The 26,362-nt window shown below is 43.6% G+C and overlaps 1 protein-coding gene across 2 annotated transcripts in view; it reads right to left on the bottom strand.

Moving 5' to 3' along the window:
• Positions 1-488: 488 nt before the first annotated feature.
• The window catches only part of LOC147458414 (nucleolar/coiled-body phosphoprotein), a 30,362-nt gene continuing 4,488 nt past the window's right edge, over positions 489-26,362 (bottom strand). The window contains exons 2-6 of one of the 2 annotated variants that reach the window (XM_086513052.1): positions 4,027-4,113; positions 3,833-3,897; positions 3,664-3,753; positions 1,762-2,120; positions 489-1,683 (exon numbers count right to left, since the gene is read on the bottom strand). In XM_086513052.1, the coding sequence (XP_086369178.1) occupies positions 1,419-1,683; positions 1,762-2,120; positions 3,664-3,753; positions 3,833-3,897; positions 4,027-4,113 (866 nt within the window). In that variant the 3' untranslated portion in view covers positions 489-1,418. Of the gene's footprint in view, positions 1,684-1,761; positions 2,121-3,663; positions 3,754-3,832; positions 4,114-26,362 lie in introns of both variants that reach the window. The other variant, XM_086513051.1, reaches the window with a different exon arrangement.

Below are 26,362 nucleotides of genomic sequence, written 5' to 3'. Positions count from 1 at the left end.
TTCTTCAATTGTGATGAAAATTAATACTTGGGGTTTTCATTAGCACTCATATAAACTCATGGTTTCCACCAAAAGTCAATATTTAGGTACAATCCAACAGAAGTCAATACTATAGGTACAATCCAACATAAGTCAATACTATAGGTACAACCTGGGAGTATTGAGGACACAAATTTAAACTTGACTGAAACCGAGCTAGCATGAACACTTATATAATCCCCATGTGATTACTAAAGAGGTCTCAAGAATATATCATATCGCATGCCCTTCGTTCGGTCAAGGTCTCCATCCATGGCATCCTTCCGTTTGCCACGATTGTCACCACATAATGCACACCATGGGATGTGACAAAACTCACTGCACATCGAAAACTGGTACTTAATTGTGCTGCGGGAGGGGAGACTAATTTCTATATCATACATGAGAAAAGTTAAAAGAAACAATACAGCAATGAGAAGCTCTTTGTTACTACACCACGGAAAATTGAGTGACATAAGTAGACGAATATTCAATCAAAGGTAGATTTTTCATACAAATGAAAAAGCTATTCATGACACACTAATGGCCCTCTTTTCTTAACACAATAATTTTGTGTCCAAAGTTCTAGTTTGGCTCATTTCAGGGAAATCAGACATACAAAAATTTGAAGTGCAGCAAATGGTTGATCCTCTACTCTCAAGGATCCAACCATTTGCTACATCTGAACCAGATCCTCGACAAATATGTAGTTACCCATGTGAATGAAGCTCACTCCCAAGTAATTGAGACGAATATGTAGGAAATAAAAACTTACGAACAGAGGGAATGCTAGAAATCTATCAAGAAGGCACTATGTGGGTATATGTAGGAAGCAACAACTTACAGGCCGTGAGGTTACCCAAGTGCTTTCAGCTCTTTGAGCTAAACAAAAAACTGCATTACCTCACATAGAGATTATACATTTAAAGATCTCTCGATGTACTCCAAAACCAGACATAGGATCTTAGCGTTAATTTACGTTCATGCTACTTTCTGTAAAACACTTATCCTTCAACCGGACCCAAGTCCATGTGATTATGCAATGAACGATTCGCAAACGGTAAAAGAAGGACATCAGATGACGGGGTCACTTTCAGCACACTCAGTGGTCAATGCGTATCCAAAAGCAGATCTCACCCCACAAAATGATGTAATGTGTGATATTTCTTGTAAGGATTGGGATAAGACGCAACCCCCACCACAGATTTCCCCGGAAACTTCGAAATCCGCTCTGCCTAGTCCAATCGGAGTACTTAGGGCTTGACCTCAGTCACTGAGCTGTCAATGGACAAGCCCTTAGCCTGGTAAGTCCTTTGACATTAGACCTTGACCTAATTTATGAGCACAATTGTATATGCGAAAGACCTGCTAAACTTGCTCCAGCAATCTTCTATTTGATTTCAACCCAGCCATTGCTCTGCTCCTCTGTCTCCATCTGCCCCTACTGAATGACGTATGCTTATCTTGGCTTGTGAGTACTGACTTTGAAGGCGTTCGAACCCAGTAACATCGAGCTTCCCCGTGGCACTTTTACCCTGTTTCCTCCTGATTTGTTGTTCTTTCACTGAACTCCACAAATTCTCAATAGCAGTTCTCTGCGGCGATGTGAACTTGGAAATATTATCAATCGCATGCTTAACCAATATGTCAATAATGGTTTGCGCCCTGTTCAAGTACAGACAATGAGTGCATTTTGCACTTTAGAAGAAAAAAGCGAAATTCAGAAATGTGTGTATTTCTTACCATTTGACCCTGTAACGTCCTGCTGCAATCTCCAAGCACGACATCAACGCTTCCCTACGCTCCCTTAGCAGTTTGGCCTCTTCTTCCTGTACCTTCCTTGTTGCAGCCTCTTCCTCCCTTCTCTTGCTGATCCTTTCTTCTCTTTTGGAAGGCTTTTCCAAGAGAGCATTCAAGCCAAAAGGATCACTGTCTGCTTCGTCTATTTCGGGAGTGCTTTGGAACCTTTCACCACCTGCTAGCCCCTCATGTGTTTCCACATCTGTCTCTTTGTTTTTAGTTGTTTCGGCTGCATCTTCAGTAGCCATAGCCTCTGGAAGTGAGGAAACATATTGCCTCACACGACTAGCGGCTTTAGAAAACTGATAAGAGTAGATAAAACAAGCTTAGTTGATCACAAGGATTTAGTGGAAAATGTTTGGCTAATGACAAAGTAAAGTGGCAGAGAAAGCAAATAACAAATGTTCATTCATATCACACACGTCCTCAGAGTTTTCATCAACATAAAAAGCATACACAAAAGAATTTATTTATTTCAGTATTTTTTAAGTAAAAGCTTCCAGTTCCTACACCCTTCTGTATGGCCTCTTTGATCTGTGGAAGTGATAGCTTGTTGTCATACTTGGAGGGAAAATGATGACACCTAAGTGAATATGGAAAGTCCTACCATTCGAACAAAAAATGTCTGTAAGATTTCCATCGGCATTGGCTTCCTCACAACAATATGGGATTTACTACACTGATATGGGATTTACTACATTGATGCAGGTGGTTATTTAAATCTTAAGCTGCTTCAACAAAGTTCAAGACTGAAGTCTTGACGCTCTATCAAACGCTAGGTAATTCTGTTAAGAGATCAAGGGTGGCATAAAACCGATAATTGAAGTGATGCAACAACTGAAAAACTGGAAAATCTGCTGGGGGGAAAAACCTCTTCTAAAGAGAACAAAGTGCCCTGGCCTCCTAGAAAGCAGAAAAGAAGACTCCTGCATACTCAGAAAGATCAGCACCTCGAATTTTGAACAAATATCTCCAAATAAGAGATCAATAAGGGAGCCAGCAATTGGTGAAGTGGTAATAGCTGCATATGCCACAAGCAGCAGCCACCCAGAGTCTGGGCCAGGGGAGTCAAAGACAAGGATACATGCAAACCAACAGAAGTGATAAGAAAATGCAACAGACAAATTCCACTACCACATCCTCAAATGGTAGACCCAAGACCGCTATGCAACATGCACGACACTGAGTAGCAGTATCCAAGGGGGACGGCAGGTGACGGCTCCTATCCTGGGAGAGAATCCCAATAAGGACAAATGAAGATAAAGAGAAACCAAAAACAATCGCCCAGAAACACAAACACTCACAACATGCACATATGCATGCACCAAAACACAACCATGCACACCCCTATCCAGCTATAAACTCACACTCACTCCATCGTGCGCGCACACTATAAACATCCAGAGAAAACAACAGTAAAGCAGAACAAAAAGAAAACTGCAGCAGCGACCAAAAAGAGGGAAGAAGGGGGGAACGGGAACGGGGCCGGGGCGGGGGGGGGGGGGGGGGGGGGGGGGGGGGGGGGGGGGGGGGGGGGGGTTTGCTGGCAGCAACAAACACTGTTCGCTGGAGGGGCACATCATACTGGCAGCATCAGTCAAGGCAACAGGACCGGCAGCAGCAGGTCACAAGGACAAGGAACTTGGGGAGGCACAGCACCAACAGGAACAGAAACGCAGCCCTGCTGGCCGTCGTTAGGCGACTCTCTCTCTTGGAATAGCTCCCACAAAATCAAAACATCTACTTTTCTCTCACGCATGCACACAGAAGCACGCTTATTTTGGCACCGCCAAGTACACACACGCACACATACCAGGTAGAGCGAAAATTAGTAATCTTACCTACCACGAAAGTATCATCGGTAAAGAAGTCATTCACAACTTGTGCCCATATTATCCAAACCTCCAATTGTGCTTGCTGACCAGAGCTAAAGATCTGTAAAAAAAATCAGATTGAGCTCAAAACAGTAATGCATTCGCCCTTTATAAATTGATAAATGGCTGATGCTAATCACCTCAATTTTCTCAGCAACTGCAGAGAAGAGTTCATGGTAGTCTTGTCTGACAGTAGGCAAGTTAGCTACAGAAGGAGATACCATTGAAGCTTTAAGAATATCAAAAAACAAGTCAACTGTATCTTTATTCAAGCCTCCTGAATGTAGCAACTGCATTGCCAGCTTAGAAGCTTTACTGAACTTGGAAGCCTTGCCTATGTGGGAAGCAATTTTACGCATCGCATCCGCAACTTGAATAGCACTTGCATCCAGAGTTGTTTTGAAACGAACTTTCTTTGGTCCTGCCAAGATAAGATGGCAACAGATTAAGTTCTGCTAAGTACTTGTTTTACCAGTAAAAACAGCAAAACTCGGTAACAGAGTAAATTTTAATAAGTACTTGCTTTACCAGTTCTGATATAAGTACTTGCTCTACCAGTATGAACGGCAAAATAATGTTACAATGCACCTACTCCAGAAGTAGGTGCTGGATCATCAGTTGCATCTTCCAAAGAAATTGGACCATTCCATGTTTATTCTATATGCCATACAACAATATTCCCTCTGTTTTCACAGGCAGTATGTGTCACAAAGTGATAACCTGGCATGGCCTGGCCAGACGAGAAGAGAGGAGCAAGCACTAAGCTGGAGCTGGAAGAGCATAGCTATGCCAAGCATGAAAGCGACAAGAATCCCGGCACGATTTTCAGCGCGAATCACGGGCAGCTGATGTGGCAGTCCTGACAGACATGGTGACGTTGCAATTGGAGGCGCCGCAGCTTGTCGGCCAATCGGGATTCGGAAGCGAGAGACTTCGAACTTCGAAGGAAGTTTAGGAGTAACAAGCTAAGAAGGGAAAGAGACACACATAATTGGTTTCAAATTTTATGGGGATGCCCATAGAATGAAAAGGATGAGAGTACCAAGCTCTACAGAGCGTGGGGCAAAGTACGAGATTAGGAGGCTCTAATTTTTCTTCAACAAAAGAGCCAAGAGCAATTTTATTTCACTAGAGATGGCGGCTCGATTAGGAGTGAAGCTTGAAGATATGAGGCGACCAATGGACACAGTTCTAGAATCTAGGAGCACCACGGCATGAGGTTCCAGTGACATAGGCAAGCTTCGCTAGCACTGTCAAGACTATGTTGGACAAGAGGACTGCCATATCATGCCACTTGACGTGTGTGATGTTCTCTTGAGGATGCCTTGGCACCGCAAGAACAGTGTGAGGAATTCTCGAGCTAGGAAGATCCAGTTGAAGAATACCAAGACAAGGATCTAGTCTTGAGGTGTGATGTCCCCTTGAGGATGCCTTGGCACAACAAGAACTGAGTGTGGATTCTCGGGCTAGGCAGCTCCGGTTGAAGAATAGTAAGGGCAAGGATCTATCTTGATGCAAAACTCAAAGGAAAGTTTGTACCTCTTCTTAAAGCTTCGGCCATTTCTAATTTAGTGAAATCAAGTCCTTCGCTTACTCGATCTACATCCAAGAGAAGAATGAATCTAAGGGTTCATCTAATTTGTATGAGATAGAGCCAGAGTGTCTTAATTTTCTCAAGCCTCATGGGAAGCTTCTCAAAAGGTCGAGGCGAGCTACCTCTTGAGAGACCTAAAGATCACATCATTGATTTGATTCCAACAAGTTCACCTCCAAACTGATCCCCGTACAGAGTAAGTAGAGCATGGGAAGAAGTATGAGCCAAGTCAACGACTTATTGAACAAGGGCTTGATCCAACCGGGTTCCTCGCCTTTTTATCACTAATGCTACTTGTGCAAAAGAAAGTTGGAGGATGTGCATAGACTATAGAGCTCTTCAACAAATCATCACCAAGAACAAGTTTGCATACCCATGATCGATGATGTACTTGACAAAGGACAGGGTTCTATGTCACAAACTGACGTGGCAGGTCCCCCGGACACACGCACAAATTGTACAAACCCCCATGAAATGCGCCGACAAGCTGACGTGGCAAACTATATGGACCCCCGCAAATTGTGCTGACTGCTCACGTGGCAGACTTCCGTAAACGCGCTGACTTGCTGATGTGACAATGCATACGTATTTTCGGAAATTACGTTGGTCAGCTTTTGGGCATAATGCTTTTGAGTTAAAGGCTTTTGAGTTTGAGATTTTGGGGCTCTGCTTTTGGGGCATCCCTTGTAAGAATAAATAGGTCGTGAGTTCCCGCGGACTCTTGTACTTTGCACACAGATTAATATAAAAAGAAATACGCCAGTCTTTGGTGCCAATACCTCTTGGCACGGAACTACGCCAGGCCGTGTCGTCTTTTGTGAACTATTTTGAAGTGAACCTCTGTTGTGTCGCGGTAGAATTTTGACTTGGGGTGTCCAAGTTTATTACAGTGGTATCAGAGCGCAGCGGATTTCTCTTCTACCGGGAAATCTGATCCTTTTTTCGCGACACTTATGGATTCCAACAAGAAGCAGTCGACTTCTTCCGCATCTGCTAATGCGGGAGGAGATCACGAAGAAGATTTTGATGATTTAGCATGGGAAGAGTACGGGCCACCTCGGCCTACTCAGTACGAACTTCAAGAGATGGAATGTCGACAACAGGTTGACGAGTGCACGAAGCAGATGACTAAATTTGCGAAAGATGCTCGCTTTGTAAAATTCTTGTCTCAACAATCCATCGCACAAGTGCACACTCAGTGGCAGAAAGCCACAGAACCACCCATCAAACCAGCAATCAAGAAACCTCCTTCTCCGAGGATGTTTACAGAACAAGAACTACAGGAGGTGTTCAGACTCAGATCAATCGGCTTTTGGACGCGAACAATAAATCCTAAAAGCAAGTGAAAAAGCGCAAGAAGGGGACTGACTACCTTGGTTATTTGGGCCGTCAAATCTTCTTTTGCATCTGCAAGAAAGCAGAAGCAACGTGTACGATTTGAAGGACTACCAAGTTCTTCTTCTTCTTCTGCTGACAATTCTTCTAGCTCTTTTGATTGGAGCGAGGAGGACAGAAGGCACAAAGCAAAGCTTTGGAAAGGGCAAGAAAAAGGCAAAGAAACCCAGATTTTGCCTAGTTTCTGAAAGTTCTACAAAGGAGTCATCCTTTGACAGTCCGGACTCCAATGACCATATGTTTTATGCAAAGAAGAAGCATTTTTACAGAGCCAACCAATATGACTTCCTCGAAGACAAAAGCAAGAAAGCAAAGGAATTCAAAGAAGGTGGACAATCGATAAAATTTGAATCCTTTGGTTCCGAGATGCTCCACGGGCTTTGGCCTTAATCTAGCAGTTTGACATAGCCTTCTCTGGAGGGCACTACTCAAAGCACTCCAAGATTAGGAGGGCTGCATCTTTCTTCAAAGGAAATGCTCGAACATGGTGGTCCACTCTTCTTCTGAGAAAGGAAGCTCCAGACAAGTGGTTGAAATTCAAAAGGCTCTTTATTTCTTCTTGCTGACTCGGGAGTATGAACGAGATATACGAACCGCTTGGAACCATCTTCGGATGACCAAGGGACATTCTTTGGACGCTTATTGCAAGAGATTTTGGAACTCTTTTCTACCAACCTCTTCATTTAAGGTCTCTTTTAAGGAACAAATTGAGTGGTTTTGTTGCGGACTCCCTACAGAGATCCGAGACCACTGCCTTGAACAAAAGTCAAATTCTATACAAGAATTAATGGGTCATACAAAACGGGATTTCTCGATACATTCAAGAAATTTGACTTACCCCACTGATGAGATCTTGACTTAGAGAACCTGACAGACCTCTAACAATGAGAGTAGAAAGAGAAAGACTTCCCAAGAAAAGAAAGATAAGGATACACGACCCCGGCTTACTCTTCAAGAGAGGGCCAATTACGTCAAGGAAGGGAAGTGTTTTGGTTACGAGGAACATCGGGCACATCTCCGCCATAGCAAGAACAAACTGAAGACAGGCCAGAGAGTTCGAGAGCAACAGAGGAACGTGGCAGAAAAGGTAAGATGAAAGCGAGATTGGTACCAGATTGCATGGGTACTGATCCAAGCCTAATTGACGAAAGTACAGAACTTTACCGAGCTTGGGGCAAAGTGAAAGACCAAGAAGCCCTGATTTTCTTCAATGGAGGAGCCAAGGCCAACTTCATTACACCCGAATAGGCAGCGCAGCTCGAGATTACACCCGACAGGATGGGACCACCAACAGAGGGAGTTCTAGCGGCACCCAGATGGGGGACATAGCCATTACACCTGTCATTGGCAAACTTCGGTTGCATTGTTAGGGGTATTTGGGACACGAGGACTTTTACATAATGCCCTTGGAAGGTTGCAACGTCCTCCTAGGAGTCCCTTGGTACCATAAGAACAACGCCGTGGTCGATTATCGAGCAAAGAAAGCAACTTTGACAAACGACAAGGGCCAAAAAATTTGTACTTGATGTAAAACTGAAGGGTGAGTCTGTCCCTATTGTATCGGCTTCAGCCATTTCCAAATTAATGAAATCCAGTCTCTTTGTTTACTCCATCTACTTGAAAGAGTTAAATGATGAACACAGAACGAACATGTCTGAACTTGATAGAGAACGCCAAGATTTTCTTCACATTCATGCCGATGGCTTCTCTAAAGGCATGCCAAGCGAATTGCCCCCATCTCGACCTAAGGATCACACGATTGATCTGATTCCCGGAAGCACACCACCGAACTGACCACCTTACCATGTTAGCCGAGCCCAGAATGAAGAGATTATGAACCAAGTGAAAGACCTTCCAAAAAAGGGTCTTATCCAACCGAGTACTTCACCGCTCGCCGGTGTTGTTGGTTTTATAGAAAGACGGACCTTGGAGAATGTGAATTGATTACAGAGCTCTCAATAAAATCACCATCAAGAACAGATTTCCGATTCCAAGGATCAATTATATTCATGACAAACTTCAGGGATCCTCTTGTTTCAGTAGGATTGATTTGAAAAGCGGACATCATCAGATCTGAATCGCGCCGGGAGATGTCTCAAGAGAGCCTTTCGGACGAGCTTCGGGTTGTATGAATTTTTTGTGATGCCTTTTGGCCTTATCAATGCTCCAGCAACTTTCAACCAAATGACGAATAGGATTTTCAGAGAGTATCGATCATTTGTCGGCACTTTCTTTGATGACATTATAATCTTCTCCAAGGATGAAGTAGAACATAGACACCATCTGCTCGCTTTCAGGCATTGCCAGATCACAAGTTAGTTATCAATACCAAAAAGAGTGAATTTTTCTTGCCGAAGATACACTTCTTGGAACACATCGTCTTAGAAACAAGAGTACAGATGGACCCGGCCAAGATTGAGACTATACGTGATTGGCCCGATTTGAAGAATGTTCATGAAGTTAGAAGCTTCTTGGCTTTGTGTTCTTACTACCGGCGGTTCATTCGAAAGTTTGCAGAGGTAGCTTCCCCTTTGCACATACTGACACAGAAAGGAGTCCCTTTCTCGTGGGGGGACCCACACACGTGACTGCCTTTCAGACACTGAAAGGCAGTCAATTTCTCTTTCAAACACTGAAAGAGAAATTGACTACTGGACCAGTTTTGACTTTGCCGGATTTGCAAAAGTCATTTGAAGTATATTGTGATACTTGTGATCGTATCTGGGAGCAGTCTTGATGCAAGAAGGCCATGTGATTGCCTATGAAAGCCGATTGTTTTCAAGGCCAAAATTGACAGCACAGATTTATGAGATAGAGCTTTTGGCAACGATCCATGCTCTTCCTCAGTGACGACATTACCTACTCAGAGCCGATTTCACGGTCTTCACTGATTATCAGAGTTTACGCTACTTCTTGGCACAGAAGCAACTTTCGGAAAAGAAGATGCAATGGGCTAACATCTTGTCACAATTTCACTTCCAAATTGTCCATGTTCAGGGACAGAAGAACTTGGTGGCAGATGCTTTGTCTCGGAAGCCGCTAGTCTTGGCTATTTCTGCGATTCATCATAGAAGCTTTGAGGACATGGTTGATCAGTACACCACAAATCCGGATTCTTCAGATGTATTCACTCAAATATAGAATGGGGAGGTAGTAGCGGGATATTCCATACGGGATGGCTACTTGATGAAGAAAAAGATGTTGTGCGTTACACAGTCTTTGAGGGAAAAGGTTTTGACAAAGTGCCATTGTCCACCTTTTACGGGTCACCGCGGCATTGACACACCACTTTGAAAGGTGTGGAGCGTTACTCCTTTTGGTTGAGACTCAAGAAGGATGTGGACGACTTTGTACGCAGTTGTTTAAGATGCCAGAAGGTCAAGTTTGACAAGCATAAAGCACAGGGATTGTTACAGTCTTTACCCATTGCCACCCGCCCCAAGGAAAGTATTACTATAGATTTCATTTTTGATCTCTTGAAGACACAGAGTGGGCATGATGGCATTTGGACTCTCACCGACACATTTAGCAAGCAACCTCACTTCATTCCAGTGAAGAAAACAATCAAGCCGGATCATTTAGCGCGATTGTTCATTGCACAAATTTTCAGAATACATGGCATGCCTGAGACAATAGTCTCTGACAGAGATCCCCAATTCACGAGTTTGTTTTGGAGGGCTATATTTGGAGGGCTATATGGGAGAACATTGGCACACGGTTGCAATTCTCATCATCTTTCCACCCGCAGGCAGATGGACAATCTGAGATTGCAAATTCAATTGTACTGGATTTATTGAAGTCTTACATATGTGATCACAAGACCCAATGGGAAAAAAAATTGCCCTTGTGGAATTTGCCTGCAATACTTTCCCATGGTTTATCTGGAATAGGTAGTGGTTGCAATAACCCTGGTGCCTTTTGCCTGTCAAACTTGACCTTCTGGCAAATTAGGCATTCTCGCACAAAGGCATCCACATCTCTTCTCAATGTAGGCCAATAGAAGAATGTCTCAACCGCTTTAACTGTAGCATCGATACCACGATGCCCTGCATACGGTGGGACATGACTCTCTTCCATAACTTTGCGTCGCAATGGCTTTGTGACACACAATCTGCCATGCATCATCATGAACCCATCTTTGAGAAGATAGTGTTCATGACGTTGTCCATCCATTAGGTGCTCGAAGACCCTTGCAAAATCTTCATCATTTGCATATTGTTCTCTCATATCATCAAGTTCATGATGATAAGGAATTGACACAGCTGAAATTTGTGGCTTCCTTGACAAGGCATCAGCCAGAACGTTCTTCTTGCCTTCCACATGCACAATCTGAAAATGGAACATGGACAAGATATTTGCCCATCGCATATGCTTCTCAGATAACTTTGTCTGTGTCAAGAAGTATCGCAAGGTCTGATGGTCCGTTTGGACAACGAAATCTGCACCTAGCAGGTAGTGTTTCCAACTTAAGAGCGCATGAATCATAGCCAGTAACTCTTTCGTATAGACCTGCATGGTCATCTCTGGCCCTTGCAAAATTCTGCTCTCATAGGCTACTACCCTGCCATCTTGCATTAGCACTGCACCAATGCTACTACCACAGGCGTCACACTGGACCACAAATGACTTCCTAAGATCTGGCAACACATGACTGGATCTGAAGTCATCTTTTCCTTTAAGAGATTAAAAGTTGAACTCTCTTTCTGTGTCCATCTAAAGGTGACTGCCTTCTTTTGAAGAGCATGTAAAGGTGAAGCAATCTCAGCGAAATTTCGAATAAACCTTCTGTAATAGGAGCATAGTCCCAAGAAACTTCGGACATCGTGCACCGTCTTCAAATCTGGCCATGACTTGATCGCTTCAACTTTTGCAGGATCCATTCTGACACCATCCTTTGAGACAATGTGTCCCAGAAAGTGAATCTCTTCCAGAAAAAACTCACTTTTCTTTGCATTGATGAGCAACCTATGACTACGTAGCTCTTTGAACACAATGGCCAAGTGATGCATATGCTCCTCTTCATTCTTTGAGTAGACTATCATGTCATCAAAGAATGTACCAACAAACTGCTGGTGTGGACGGAAAATTCTGTCCATCATCCTATTGAACGTAACAGGAGCATTTGTGAGACCAAAGGGCATCACTAAAAATTCGTAAAGGCCAAACGTTGTTCTAAAAGCAGTCTTGTGCACATCCTCTGATCTAATGCGGATCTGATGGTACCCACTCTTTAGATCTATCCTGCTAAACATAGCTGCTCCTTCTAATTTGTCCAGAATATCATCAATTCTAGGTATAGGGAACCTATTCTTGATGGTATTCTTGTTCAGTGCACGGTAGTCGATGCACATACGCCATGAGCCATCCTTTCTCTGCACCAACAACACTGGAGAACAGAATAGGGATGAACTGGGCTGAATCAACCCCTTTTCTAACAGCTCCTGTACTTGGCCCATTATCTCTTTCTGTTGAGCCGCACTAACCCTGTACGGAGGCTTATTTGGTGGGCTACTGCTTGGCACCAAATCTATCGCATGGTCCTCGGGTCTCTCTGGCGGTAATTGAGACGGTAATGAATCGGAAAAACAAACACTATACTGTTGTAAAAACATTGACCTTTCTTTATCTAGCACAGATAAATTTGATTCATCACAATCTAACACTTCACGTGCACAAACCAAGTACGCAGAAAGATGCTTTTTCATTACAGAAGTAATAGCAGAAGCTGATACAGTGGGAATAGACTCCCCTTTAAGCTTTACATCCAAAATGTGAGTCTTTCCCCTGCTCTGTATAGTGATCTTTTTGTTGTAGGCATCCATGATTCCCTGTACACGAAACAACCAAGGAATACCTAGCAACACATCACATCCGTCCAGTGGCATGATGTAAAATTCTTCAACATCTACATAGGACTGGATATGTAGAGGCAACTTTCCAATGATGGGTGTCACAACCTCTGTATGGCCAGGACATGCCAAACCTGCCTCTGCTGTATACCCCATCTCTTCAGGTCTGATTCCCACTTTGAAGCCAATTCTGGGGAAATGAAGTTGGCTTTGGCACCTTGATCAAAGAAGATAAGCACTGTTTGATCCCTGACCTTTCCCCATGCTCTGCAAAGCTCACTTGCATCTGAATTTGGCTTGTCGCCCACCATATCTGGCACTAGACCATCCATGGGCTTCTTTCCTTTCTTGTCTTCCTTGTCTTCAGAATCAGCTGGCCTTTTCTTTGTAGGACAATTGTAAGCAATGTGGCCAAGCTGCTCACAGATGAAGCATTTGTTCTCTGACCTCAAGACCTTCTTTTGCTCTTCCGACTTGCGAGGAAAACGTCTTTTCCATTTCTTTGCTCACTTTGCAGATATTTTCACTCGGATATACGGAATGGGGAGATAGTAGCGGGATATTCCATTCGGGATAGCTACTTGATGAGGAAAACCATGTTGTGTGTTACACAACAGTTATGACCGAATGCCACTGTCCACCTTTTACGGGTCATCGCGGCATAGCTACCACCTTGAAAGGTGTGGAGAGATACTTCTTTTTACCGAGATTCAAGAAGGACGTGGACAGTTTTGTACGCAGTTGCTTGGTTTGCCAGAAGATCGAGTTTGACAGGCATAAAGCACAGGGATTGTAACAGCCTTTACCCATACCCACCCGCCCCTAGGAAAGTATTGCAATGGATTTCATTTTTGATCTCCCGAGAACACAGAGTGGTCACGATGGTATTTGGACTGTTATTGACAGATTCAACAAGCAAGCTCATTTCATTCCAATGAAGAAAACAGTCAAGCCGGATCACTTAGCGAGACTGTTTGTGGCCCAGATCTTTAGATTACATGGCATGCCCGAGACAATTGTCTCCGACAGGGACCCCAGATTCACGAGTTTGTTTTGAAAGGCTATTTGGGAGAACATTGTGCAGTTGTCATCATCTTTCCACCTGTCATGGATGCTTGAGAGTCAGTCGCTGCCTGCATCATCGCCTATGTCATCGCCTACATCATCGCTAAAAGGCTCTAGAAGAATCTAGAAGGTTCTAGAAGTTCTAAAAGTATCAAGGAGATTCTAGAAGTTTCTAGAAGCATGGAGAAGATTCCGAAAGAATCTAGAAGTTTATGGAAAGCTTTAGAAAGTTGAAGAAGGATCTAGAAGGTTCTAGAAGAACTAGAAGGATCAAGAAGTTTCTAGAAGCTTGGAGAAGATTCCGGAAGAATCCAGAAGTTTCTGTAAAGTTCTAGAAAGTTGAAGAAGGATCCAGAAGGTTCTAGAAGAACTAGAAGGATCAAGAAGGTTCTAGAAGATTCTAACCTCCTCAAGAAGAACCTAGAAAGTCCTAACCTCCTCAAATAACCTCCTCAAGCACTAGTATAAATAGGGGTCTTGGGCCACAAGCCCCTCAGTCTTGCCAACACCAGTTGTGAGCCTCCTATGAGGAAATCCCTCTTCTAGTTCTTATGTTCAAGTCTTGTCCTTGCAATCAAGCCTTGTCTTGTACTCAAGTCATGTAATCCAAGTCTTGTACCTAGCTCCCTTAATAAAGTATTAAGTCTTGTAATCAATATTAAGCTTACCATCAAATCCAAGTTCTTGTACATTGTGAGCTATACGCGCTCATAACAGTTTGGCAAGACTACCGTCTCTTAATCTTCTCAAGCCATCATGGAGCCGACGATGGAAGGTGTCATCAACGCATTACAAAGCGTCCAAGCTCAGTTACAAGAACTTCGCGAGAGTAACGCTCAACTTCAAGCAGGGCAACCCCTAATCTTGGGACCGGCGTTGCAAAATCTTCAACGTCAAATTCAAGAGCTTCAAGAGACAAGCACACATCAAGCACAAGCTGCAAGATCTAGCTATACTCAACAACATAAGAAGGAGTCGAAGGTCAGCATGCTGAAAAATTTGATGGGACTAGATCAAAGTTTAGAGGTTTTCTCCAACAAGTGCGTCTCTTCATTCGAATGCAACGAGAGCGTTATCTAGATGATGCCTCTCAAGTAGGCCTTATTGGGACCCTCCTCTTGGGTACGGCTCTCTCCTGGTTTGCTACCTTACTTGAAAAAGAATCTCCTCTTCTTCATGACTTTGAAGCTTTTGTGCGGGAGTTCTCTGCAACCTTTGTGGATGTTGATAGAGCAAGGGTTGTTGAAACCAAACTTAGAAATCTCCGCCAAGGATCAAGACCTGCATCCGTCTATGCATCCAATTTCGACAGCTCACTTGTGATCTGACTTGGCATGAGGAATATTTCATTAGCCAATTTCGGTGGGGATTAAAGGATGACGTAAAAGATCTTTTATTGACTATGCCAAAGGTTCACACACCAAGCGAGTTCATCTCTCAAGCAATAGAATGTGATAATCGACTATTTAAAGGAGACAAGAGAGGCGTCTTGGGGCACCATTGCGACCCCAAACAGAAGTGACACATAATGGCTACACACCTCAACAGGGCCATGAATCAAGCATTGAGTCCATGCAAATTGATTTAGCACGGTTTCAACCTCTCTCAGCCCAGGAGAAGCAAAGGCGACGCAGTAATGGCTTATGTATGTATTGTGGAGAGCAGGGACACATAATTCAACAATGTCCAAGGAAGAGAAGGATGGAGGTTCATGGTGCAATGGTCTCAACGTGTTCGAAAAACATGGATGTCCAACCCCAATAGAGACCGACCGGTTGGACAAAAGACAAGCAAAAAAATGTCTCTTTCTTCCCGCTGATTCCACTTCAAGTTTTATGCTACCAGTCAAGATCCATATGCCGGGTAGGCACATGGATTGTGAAGCATTACTAGATTCAAGCGCAACGGCGTGCTTCATGGACAAAGAATTTGCAAAAGAACAAGGCATACCACTTGTGGAGAAGTCTAATCCAACAATTGTAGAAGTCATTGATGGTCGTCCCCTCGCTTCAGGGGATGTCAGTATGAAACTCGCCCCATAGAAGTAACATTGCCGGAGCATGTTTCAAGAATAGCGTTCAATATTATACAAAGCCCAAGCAGTCCAATTGTTATTGGGCTACCGTGGCTTGAATTACATAATCCTGACATCGATTGGAGGGCTCGGAGAATTGAACCATGAAAAGTCCAAAAGAAGAAGGGAAGGCATAATAGGCCTATATATCTTGGAGCCAAGGTCTTCATGCGTGCAGCCAAAAAGTATCCAACTTTTCTAATATTTGCAACACCAACCGACACGTCGACAACAAAAATCATGGAGGCATTGTCACGTCAATCTCAAGATTACAATGATGTTTTTGAGAAGAAGAATGCAGACCTCTTACCGGAGCATCGACCCTATGATTGTGCTATAAAGCTTTAGGAGGTAACCCAACCCCCTTTTGGCCCAATATACAAGCTATCTCAAGATGAATTGGTAGAATTACGGAAAAATATTGATGAGAATCTTGCCAAGGGATTCATACGGCATTCAAAGTCCCCAACAAGAGCTCCAATACTCTTTGTAAAAAAGAAGGACGGAACTCTCCGGATGTGCGTAGATTATAGGGGCCTAAACAAGATCACCGTCAAGAATCGCTATCCCCTTCCCTTGATCCCAGAGCTTCTTGAGCGCCTTGGCAAGGCAAGAATATTTACAAAAATAGATCTTCGTGGTGCTTACAACCTAGTCAGAATCAAAGAAGGCGATGAATGGAAGACAGCCTTTCGAACAAGGTATGGCCACTTTGAATACACCGTCATGCCATTTGGTCTCACAAATGTCCCAGCTGTTTTTCAACATTTAATGAACGATATCTTTCGGGAGTATTTGGATTATTTTGTGGTAATATATTTGGATGATATCTTGATATTTTTCAAGGATCAAGAAGAGCATGAGCACCATGTACGATTAGTGCTTGAAAAGCTTCGTGCATCAGGGTTATATGCAAAGTTGGAGAAGTGCTCTTTTCATCAATCTAAGGTGGAATTTCTTGGTTATGTAATTTCTGAAAAGGGAATCTCCATGGATCCAAAGCAGGTTCAAACCATCCTTGATTGGGAGACACCCACCTCGGTAAGAGATGTTCAATGTTTCCTCGGATTTGCAAATTTTTATCGTATCTTTTATACAAGGATACTCCAAGGTGATTACAACACCCACCTCGGTAAGAGATGTTCAATGTTTCCTCGGATTTGCAAATTTTTTTGTATCTTTTATACAGGGATACTCCAAGGTGATTACAACACTCACAAGGTTGACAGGCCATAATAAGTTTGTCTCGGACTCAGAGGCCGCGAAAGCATTTCAGACTCTCAAGCAAGCTTTCACGACCGCACCCATTCTAATTCACGCAGATCCTACAAAGCCTTTCATCCTAGAAACAGACGCTTCAGATTTTGCCCTTGGCGCTATTCTATCCCAAGTAGGAGAGGATGGTCGAGTACATCCAGTGGCTTTTCATTCCCGCAAGTTCTCAGCTGCAAAAATCAATTATGAAATCCATGACAAAGAGCTCTTAGCAATCATCGACTCCTTCCGACACTTGGCGTCACCTACTTGAAGGAGCTCCTCATAAGATCACTATCTATACAGATCACAAGAATTTGGAATACTTCATGACATCCCGCGTCTTGAATTGTCGCCAAGCCATGTGGAGTCGTATCCTATCAAGGTTTGATTTTCTTATCTCTTATAGACCTGGCCGTCAACAAGCTAAGCTAGATGCCTTATCAAGAAGATCCTACCTTGCACCTAGAGAAGGGGACGCAACATTTGATCAACAAGAGTCAGTGATTTTGAAACCTGAGCAGCTTAAGCTAAACGCCACCATGAGCCAAGCTCCTAAAGATTCTACTTTTCTTTCTAAGGTGAAGACGCAAATTGCCAAAGACCCACTTGCTCAGAATATTAGACAACAACTACAAGGACAAGAGGTTAATGAGGACTTTCAAGAACTTGATGGACTAATTTACTATAAAGGTATTCTCTATATTCCGCCAGAACCAACACGCTTGGAGGTACTTCAGCAACAGCATGATCTTCCATCAGCAGGGCATTTTGGGGTTCATAAGACAATTGAGCTTCTTTCCCGTGACTTTTGGTGGCCTCAAATGTGCAAGCTTGTCAAGGAGTATGTAGGCACTTGTGACACTTGCAATAGATCAAAGGCCCCTCGTCATCGTCCTCATGGGTTACTCCATCCCTTGCCCATTCCAACCAAACCATGGTCATCCATCTCCATGGATTTCATTGTAGAGCTACCCTTGTCACAAGGATTTGACTCCATTTTAGTAGTCTTGGATCGGTTTACAAAAATGGTACACTTCATTCCAACCACTAAAACCATCACCAGTGAAGGTACGGCCAAACTCTTTCTACAGCATATCTATCGTTATCACGGATTACCGGATGACATAGTTTCTGATCGAGGCCCACAATTCATCTCTAGCTTTTGGAAAAGCTTATTCAAGCTACTCGGAGTACAAATCAACCTCTCCTCAGCCAACCACCCACAAAGTGATGGACAAACAGAGAGAGTAAATCAAGTTTTGGAACAGAATCTCCACTGTACTATCAATTATCACCATGATAATTGGATCGAGCTCCTACCGCTAGCAGAATTCTCCTATAAAAACAGTTTTCATGCCTCCACCCGTCACACTCCATTCTTTGCTAATTATGGTCAACATCCCAAACAGGATATCCACAGACACTATCAAGTCAAGAATCCAGCTGCTATTCATCTTACACAACAATTATCTGTAATTCACAAAGAACTTACGATTCATATCAAAAAAGCTCAATCCAAGTATAAGGAAAGTGCAGATCTCCATCGCATGCAGCATCCAAAATACAAAGAAGGGGATAAAGTGTGGCTCCTCCAACGTGATCTGCGTTCATCTCGTCCCTGTCAACAGCTTGATTATCGAAGGCTTGGCCCGTTTAAAATTATATGTCAAGTCAATCCAGTCACCTCGACTCCGATTGCCCTCATCCATGAAAATCCATCCGGCCTTTCATGTCTCAGTCCTAGAACCTTGTCACACATCTAAGATCCCAGGAAGAGCCCTACAACCACCTCCTCCGGTTGAGATTCAAGGACATGACGAATATGAGGTCGAGAAAGTCCTAGATTCTCGAGTTTCGCGTGGCAGGTAACAGTACTTGGTGCATTAGAAAGGCTATGATGTTAGTGAACGAACCTGGGAACCAGCACACAATCTACAGCATGCATCTCTCAAAGTCCAAGAGTTCCATCAACAACATCCATGGAAGCCCAACTCAAGGAACACCACTGCTCCTCGTGGAGCTCGTCGCTAGAGGAGGGGGTAATGTCATGGATGCTTGAGAGTCGGTCGCTGCCTGCATCATCGTCTATGTCATCGCCTACATTGTCACAAAGTGATGACGTGGCTACGGACAGTAGAAACCCTAATTTCTACCAAAAACCCTAAAATTCCTGCAAACCCTAATTTTTTGCCAAAAACCCTAATTTTTGGAAATCGCGGAGGCTATTATAAATAATAAAATAAAAATTTTGAAAATAATGAGCGACGCAAATTTTGCTTTTTCTCTACAATATGAGAAAGAGAGAGAGATTGCTTTTGCTTTCAAGTTTTGACTCTCTGTGAGAGAGAGAGAGCAATTGCTTTTGATTTAAAGCTTTTGGGGCTCTGCTTTTGGGCATCCCTTATAACCTTTACATTAGTGGTGAGGGCCTCACTTCTCAGAGTATCTGGACGCAGAGTCTGAGAGTGAAACCCTAGCCACTCTCTTGTACTTTGATCTTATTAATATAAAAAGAAATACCGAAAGGGGCGCCAGTCTTTGGGGCCAATATCTCTAGGCACGGAACTCCGTCGGGCCACTGCAAATCTATTGTGATCTGTGAATTGTTTTGAAGTGGTTATTTGGTGCTGTCGCGGTTGATTCTTGCCTTGGAGTGTCCCAAGTCTGTTACAGTGGTATCAGAGCACGGCCGATTTCTCTTCTACGGAAAATCCGATCCCCGAAAAAAAAAATTCCGCGGCACCTATGGCTTCAGGCAATGATCAATTGACTCCCTCTGCATCTGGAGATGCGGGCAGGGATCACAACGAAGATTCCGGCACGGAGTATGGCCCGCCTAGGCCTACTCAGGCAGAGCAACAAGAGATAGAGCGTCGTCAATTGATTGGCGATGCAACAAAGATGATGCTCAATTTTGCCAAGGACTCGAAGATGGAAAAATATATGAACCGGACCTCTTTGGAAGAGGTACAGACGGAGTGGCAGAGAACCACAACACTCCCGAAACCCGCTCCCAAGAAACCTTCTGCCTCCAAGAAATATACGGAGAAGGAACTGGAGAACGTGGTTGATGCACGGATTGCTCAGCTTTTCGACGTGCAAAAGAAAGACAAAAAGCACGGCAAAAAGCAGAAGAAAGGCACTGACTTCCCGGGATATTTGGGTCATCGGTCGACATTCGACAAGGCAAAGAAATTGAAGAAGCGCGTCAAGTTTGAAGACCTACCCAATTCTTCTTCTTCTTCTTCTGACAGTTCTTCTAGCTCTTCAGACTCAAGCGAAGAAGACAGAAAAAGCAAAAAGCGAAGCAAGACACAAAGCTTCGGAAAGGGCAAGAAAAAGGCAAAGAAGGCTACATCTCGCCCCGAGACTGACAGTTCTACTGAGGACTCGTCTACAGACAACTCAGATTCCGATGACGGAAAGTTTTATGCGAACAAGAAGAATTTTTACAAAGCTAACCAGTATGACTTTCTCGAAGATAAAAGCAAGAAAGTCCGAGAGTTTAAGGAAGGTGGCCACTCGATCAAGTTTGATACTTTTTCAGGATACTCAAATGCTTCGAAGGCTTTGTCTTTTATACAGCAATTTGACATCGCTTTCGCGGGAGGACGCTATTCAGAGCACTCCAAGATTCGGAGAGCTACCTCTTACTTTAAGGAGAATGCTCGTACTTGGTGGTCCACTCTTCTTTTAAACAAGACTGCGCCAGTTAAATGGCTGAAATTTAAAAAGCTTTTTATTTCTTCTTGGTTGACGCAAGAATATGAACGAGATATATGAGCTACTTGGAACCATCTTCGGATGACCAAGAAAGATACAATCAGTGCTTATTGTGAAAGATTCTAGAGCTCTTTTCTACCCGCCTCTTCATTCAAGAAGATCTCGTTCAGAGAACAGATTGAGCGGTTCACCTTGGGTCTACCTACAGAGATCCGAGATCACTGCTTGGAACAGAAGTCAGCTTCTATTCACGAGTTGATGAGTCATGCCAAGCGGGGCTTTGCCATTCACTCTGGCAGTCTGACCTACCCCACAGATGAGGCCATGACACAACGAGCCGAACAGACTTCTGGGAATGAAAGTAGAAAGAAAAAGAGCAACCCAGAGAAAACAGGATGCACGACTCAAGCTTACTCCTGAGGAGAGGGCTCGCTTCATCAGAGAGGGGAAGTGCTTTGGATGCGGGGAACAGGGACATATCTTCGCGAAGTGCCCTAATAAGGCACAGAAAGAACAGAATGATAAAGAACGACGACAGGCCTGAGAGTTCGAGAGCAGCTGAGGAGCGTGGCAGAAAAGGCAGATAGAAAAGCAGAACTGGTACCACATGGCGTGGGACTTGCACCGAATCAAATGAATGAAAGTACAAACTTTACCGCTTTTGGGGCAAAGTGAAGGATCAGGAAGCTCTTTTGAAGGAGCCAAGGCCAACTTCTTTTCACTTGGAATTGGCGGCTCGATTTGGAATTACGCCTGACAGACGGACGCCACAGGCAGAGGTAGTTCAACTGGCACCCGGATGGGATGTTGCCATTACACCGAGCATTGGCAAACTTCGTTTGCAATGACAGGGGTGTTCAGGGCACCCGAGTGACGTTCTACTCAGGATCCCTTGGTACCACAAGAACTACGCCGTGGTTGACTACCGGGACAAGAAAGCGACTTTGATAAATGAAGGGCTTAGAGATTGTACTTGATGAACTTCAGTGTCTTACTCATTCTTTTAGGAGAGAATTGAACGATGGATAAAGGTTGAATATGTTTTGACCTAATCAAAAGAACGCCAAGATTTTTCTCCACACTCATGCCGATTGCTTTTCAGAGGGCCTCAAGATCAGACCATTGATCTGATACTCGGAAGCACGCCACCGAATCGGCCAACTTACCATGTGAGCCGAGTACAGAATGAAAAGATTATGAACCTAGTGAAAGACCCCTTGGAAAAGGGTCTTGTCCAACCTAGTACTTCACCGTATTGCTCTCCAATGTTGTTGGTTTTGAAGAAAGACGGATCTTGGAGAATGTGCATCGATTATAGCACTCTCAATGAAATCACCATCAAGAACAGATTTCGATTCCTAGGATCGAGATATACTTGACAGGTTACAAGGATCCTCGTGCTTTAGTAGGATTGACTTGAAGAGTGGATATCATCAGATCAGGATAGCGCCAGGAGATGTCTACAAGACAGCTTTTTGGACGACTTTTGGGTTATTTGAGTTTTTGGTGATGCCTTTTGGCTTAACCAATGCTCCTGCGACATTTAATCGGATGATGGACAGGAATTTTCTAGAGTACAGGCTATTTGTTGGCACTTTCTTTGACGACATCATTGTTTTCTCCAAGAATGAGGCAGAACACAGAGATCATCTGCTTCAAGTCTTTCAGGCATTACAATATCACACGTTAGTGATTAATGCAAAGAAAAGTGAATTTTTCCTACCAGATATACACTTTTTGGGACACATTGTGTCAGCACAGCAGGAGTGCAAATGGACCCGGCCAAGATAGAGACTATCCGTGATTGGCCAGATCTAAGGAATGTCCATGAAGTTAGAAGCTTCTTGGGACTGTGTTCGTACTACAGGCGGTTCATACGAAAGTTTGCAGAGGTTGCTTCCTCTTTTGCATACCTTGACACAGAAAGGAGTACCTTTTTCATGGGGACCCACAGAGGTGACTGCCTTTCGGACATTGAAAGAGAAATTGACTACGGACCTATTTTGACTTTGCCGAACTTGCAGAAGTCATTTGAAGTATATTGTGATGCTTGTGGTCGTAATCTAGGTACAGTCTTGATGCAAGAAGGCCATGTCATAGCTTACGAGAGCCGTTTGTTCTCTAGGCTGGAGATGACAGCACAGATTTATGAGAAAGAGCTTTTGGCAGTTATCCATGCTCTTACTCAGTGGTGGCATTACCTACTCGGAGCGGCTACTCGGAGCGGATTTTACTGTCTTTACAGACCATCAGAGTTTGCGCTACTTCTTGTCACAGAAGCAGCTTTGGGAAAAGCAGATGCGATGGGCGAACATCTTGTGACAGTTCCACTTCCAGATTGTCCATGTGCAGGGACAGAAGAATGTGGTGGCAGATGCTTTGTCTCGGAAACCGTTGGTTCTCGCTATTTCCGCGATACATCATAGGAGCTTCGAGGATATGGTCGATCAGTATGCCACAGATACAGATTTTGCAGATATTTTCACACGGATCCGGGATGGGGAGACAGTAGCTGGATACTCCCTTCGGGAAGGCTACTTGATGAGAAAGACTATGTTGTGCGTTACACAGCCGTTGAGGAAAAAGGTTATAACTAAATGCCACTATCCACCTTTTACGGGTCATCGCGGCATTGCTACCACCATGAAGGGGGTAGAGAGATACTTCTATTGGCCGAGACTCAAAAAGGATGTGGAAGAGTTGTGCGCGGTATGCCAGAAGGTCATGTTTGACAGGCATAAGGCACAGGGATTGTTACACCCTTTTACCCATACCCACCCGCCCTTGGGAAAGTATTGAAATGGATTTCATTTTTGATCTCCTAATTACACAAAATGATCACGATGATTTTCCAATTACATGGCACGTCTGAGACGATTGTCTCCGACAGAGACCCTACATTTATGAGTTTGTTTTGGAAGGCAATTTGGGAGAACATTGGCACGTGGTTGCAGTTCTCGTCATCGTTCCACTTGCAGACTGACGGGCAATCTGAGATTGCCAATTCAGTGGTTTTAGATTTATTGAAGTCTTGTATCTTGGATCAGAAGACTCAATAGGAAAAGAACTTACCTTTGGTGGAATTTGCCTACAATAACACGATACACTCTTCGACGGGAAGACGCCATGTGAGATTGTTGAAAGTGCTGCGAAGGTTCCATCCTTCCTGAGCATGAAAGATTAGATATAGGAAGCGGATGAATATTCGCGAGATTTGGATACGACTTTTGCCAAGGTTCGCGAGACTTTGCAGGAGTCTCAAGAACGACAGAAAAAGGCAACGGATCGCCATCGTCGCGACTTGAAATTGAAGGAGGATGATTGGGTGCTCTTACGTTTTGAGAAGGCACGCCTACGAAAGAAAAAGGGAAAGGAGAGGTTTTTTCCAAAGCTTAGTATGCGATACTACGGACCTTTCCAGATCACTGACAAGATAAATGATGTCTCCTTCCGATTGAAACTGCCAGATACTTGGAGGATTCACAATGCATTGCATGTGAGTCTCTTGAAACCTGTTAAGGGTGATGTGCCTGATGATGGGGAGCCTGATGAGCAACCCGAAGTGGAAGAAAACGAGGAGATCCTTGTTCCTGAATAGATTTTGGCACATAACGATACGAAGAAAGGTAAAGTCCGAAGGCGGGTTCTTGGTTATGTTCAAGAACTTTCCTGCATTTGATGCGAAGTGGATGGAGGAGGAGGACCTAGCAGATATTCCTCGGATTGTGAAACTTTACCTCGATGTTTTGGTTTAGCATAGTCTACTCCAAACGGAACCCAAAATTCAGCTTGGTTGGAGATCTGGTGCAGTGGGATGCACAAGAGGGGAGTCACTCCGCTCCCTTGTCAACACATGCCTCGATTTTGATACTAAAGTCACTGATGTCTCTTTGAGCTTCAGGGATACTGATAGCTGACAGTATTCTGTTGGATGACTTTATGAAATGGAATTCCTGATAATGATATTGATTTGTTCTTGACTTCTTTTGAGTGCACGAACTGATAGACGAAATGACTGCAGCATTTTGGTCTGATTAATCTCGAATAGACATGGTTGCAATAGGGTTAGTCAATCGGACATCGTTGAGGTCCCGATTGGACCTAGATGTGATTGATAGCTACATTGCCGATAAATCATGGTCTAAGATCCGAATGAATGTTGAATGTCATGTGTTGTCGTGTGATGTGACTGTCGATTTTGCACATGTGCTAGATGTGTATTCCTAGTACGTAGGTACTAACAGTCAATGTCTGCTAAGACGGTTTATGGCTTTTGTCGGTTTTGTAGGCGTAATCGCGGTCGATTACAATGCTTTCAAGAGGGGGTATATCACAAAGTGATGACGTGGCTACGGACAACAGAAACCCTAATTTCTGCAAGAAACCCTAAAATTCCTGCAAACCCTAATTTTTGCCAAAAACCCTAATTTCCGGAAATTGCGGAGGCTATTAAAAAAAAATTTTGAAAATGATGAGCGACGCAAATTTTGCTTTTTCTCTACAATATGAGAAAGAGAGAGAATGCTTCTGCTTTCAAGTTTTGACTCTCTGTGAGAGAGAGAGAGAGCAATTGCTTTTGATTTGAAGCTTTTGGGGCTCTGCTTTTGGGCATCCCTTGTAACCTTTAAATTAGTGGTGAGGGCCTCACTTCTCAGAGCATCTGGACGCAGAGTCTGAGAGTGAAACCCTAGCCACTCTCTTGTACTTTGATCTGATTAATATAAAAAGAAATACCGAAAGGGGCGCCAGTCTTTGGGGCCAATATCTCTAGGCACGGAACTCCCCCGGCCAGTGCAAATCTGTTGTGATCTGTGAATTGTTTTGAAGTGGTTATTTGGTGCTATCGCGGTTGATTCTTGACTTGGAGTGTCCAAGTCTGTTACATACATCATCGCTAAAAGGCTCTAGAAGAATCTAGAAGTTCTAAAAGTATCAAGGAGATTCTAGAAGTTTCTAGAAGCATGGAAAAGATTCCGAAAGAATCTAGAAGTTTCTGGAAAGCTCTAGAAAGTTGAAGAAGGATCTAGAAGGTTCTAGAAGAACTAGAAGGATCAAGAAGTTTCTAGAAGCTTGGAGAAGATTCCGGAAGAATCCAGAAGTTTCTGGAAAGCTCTAGAAAGTTGAAGAAGGATCCAGAAGGTTCTAGAAGAACTAGAAGGATCAAGAAGGTTCTAGAAGATTCTAACCTCCTCAAGAAGAACCTAGAAAGTCCTAACCTCCTCAAGCACTAGTATAAATAGGGGTCTTGGGCCACAAGCCCCTCAGTCTTGCCAACACCAGTTGTGAGCCTCCTATGAGGCAATCCCTCTTCTAGTTCTTATGTTCAAGTCTTGTCCTTGCAATCAAGCCTTGTCTTGTACTCAAGTCATGTAATCCAAGTCTTGTATCTAGCTCTCTTAATAAAGTATTAGGTCTTGTAATCAATATTAAGCTTACCATCAAATCAAAGTTCTTGTACATTGTGAGCGCCTCCTCTTGCTCTCTTCTAGCTCTATACGCGCTCATAACACCACCCGCAGACTGTCTAGCAATCTGAGATTGCCGATTTCAGTGGTACTAGATTTATTGAAGTCTTACATCCCGGATCAAAAGACTCAATGGGAAAAGTATTTACCTTTGGTGAAATATTGCCTACAATAACACGATACACTCTTTGACGAGGAAGGTGCCATTTGAGATTATTGAAGGTGCTACGAAGGCTCCACCCTTCCTA

Source organism: Adiantum capillus-veneris, chromosome 5 (assembly GCF_014529385.1).
Source record: "Adiantum capillus-veneris isolate H3 chromosome 5, ASM1452938v2, whole genome shotgun sequence".
Lineage (NCBI taxonomy): Eukaryota > Viridiplantae > Streptophyta > Polypodiopsida > Polypodiales > Pteridaceae > Adiantum > Adiantum capillus-veneris.
The sequence above is the reverse complement of the archived record's forward strand: the minus strand, read 5'-3'. Positions and strand labels throughout refer to the sequence as shown.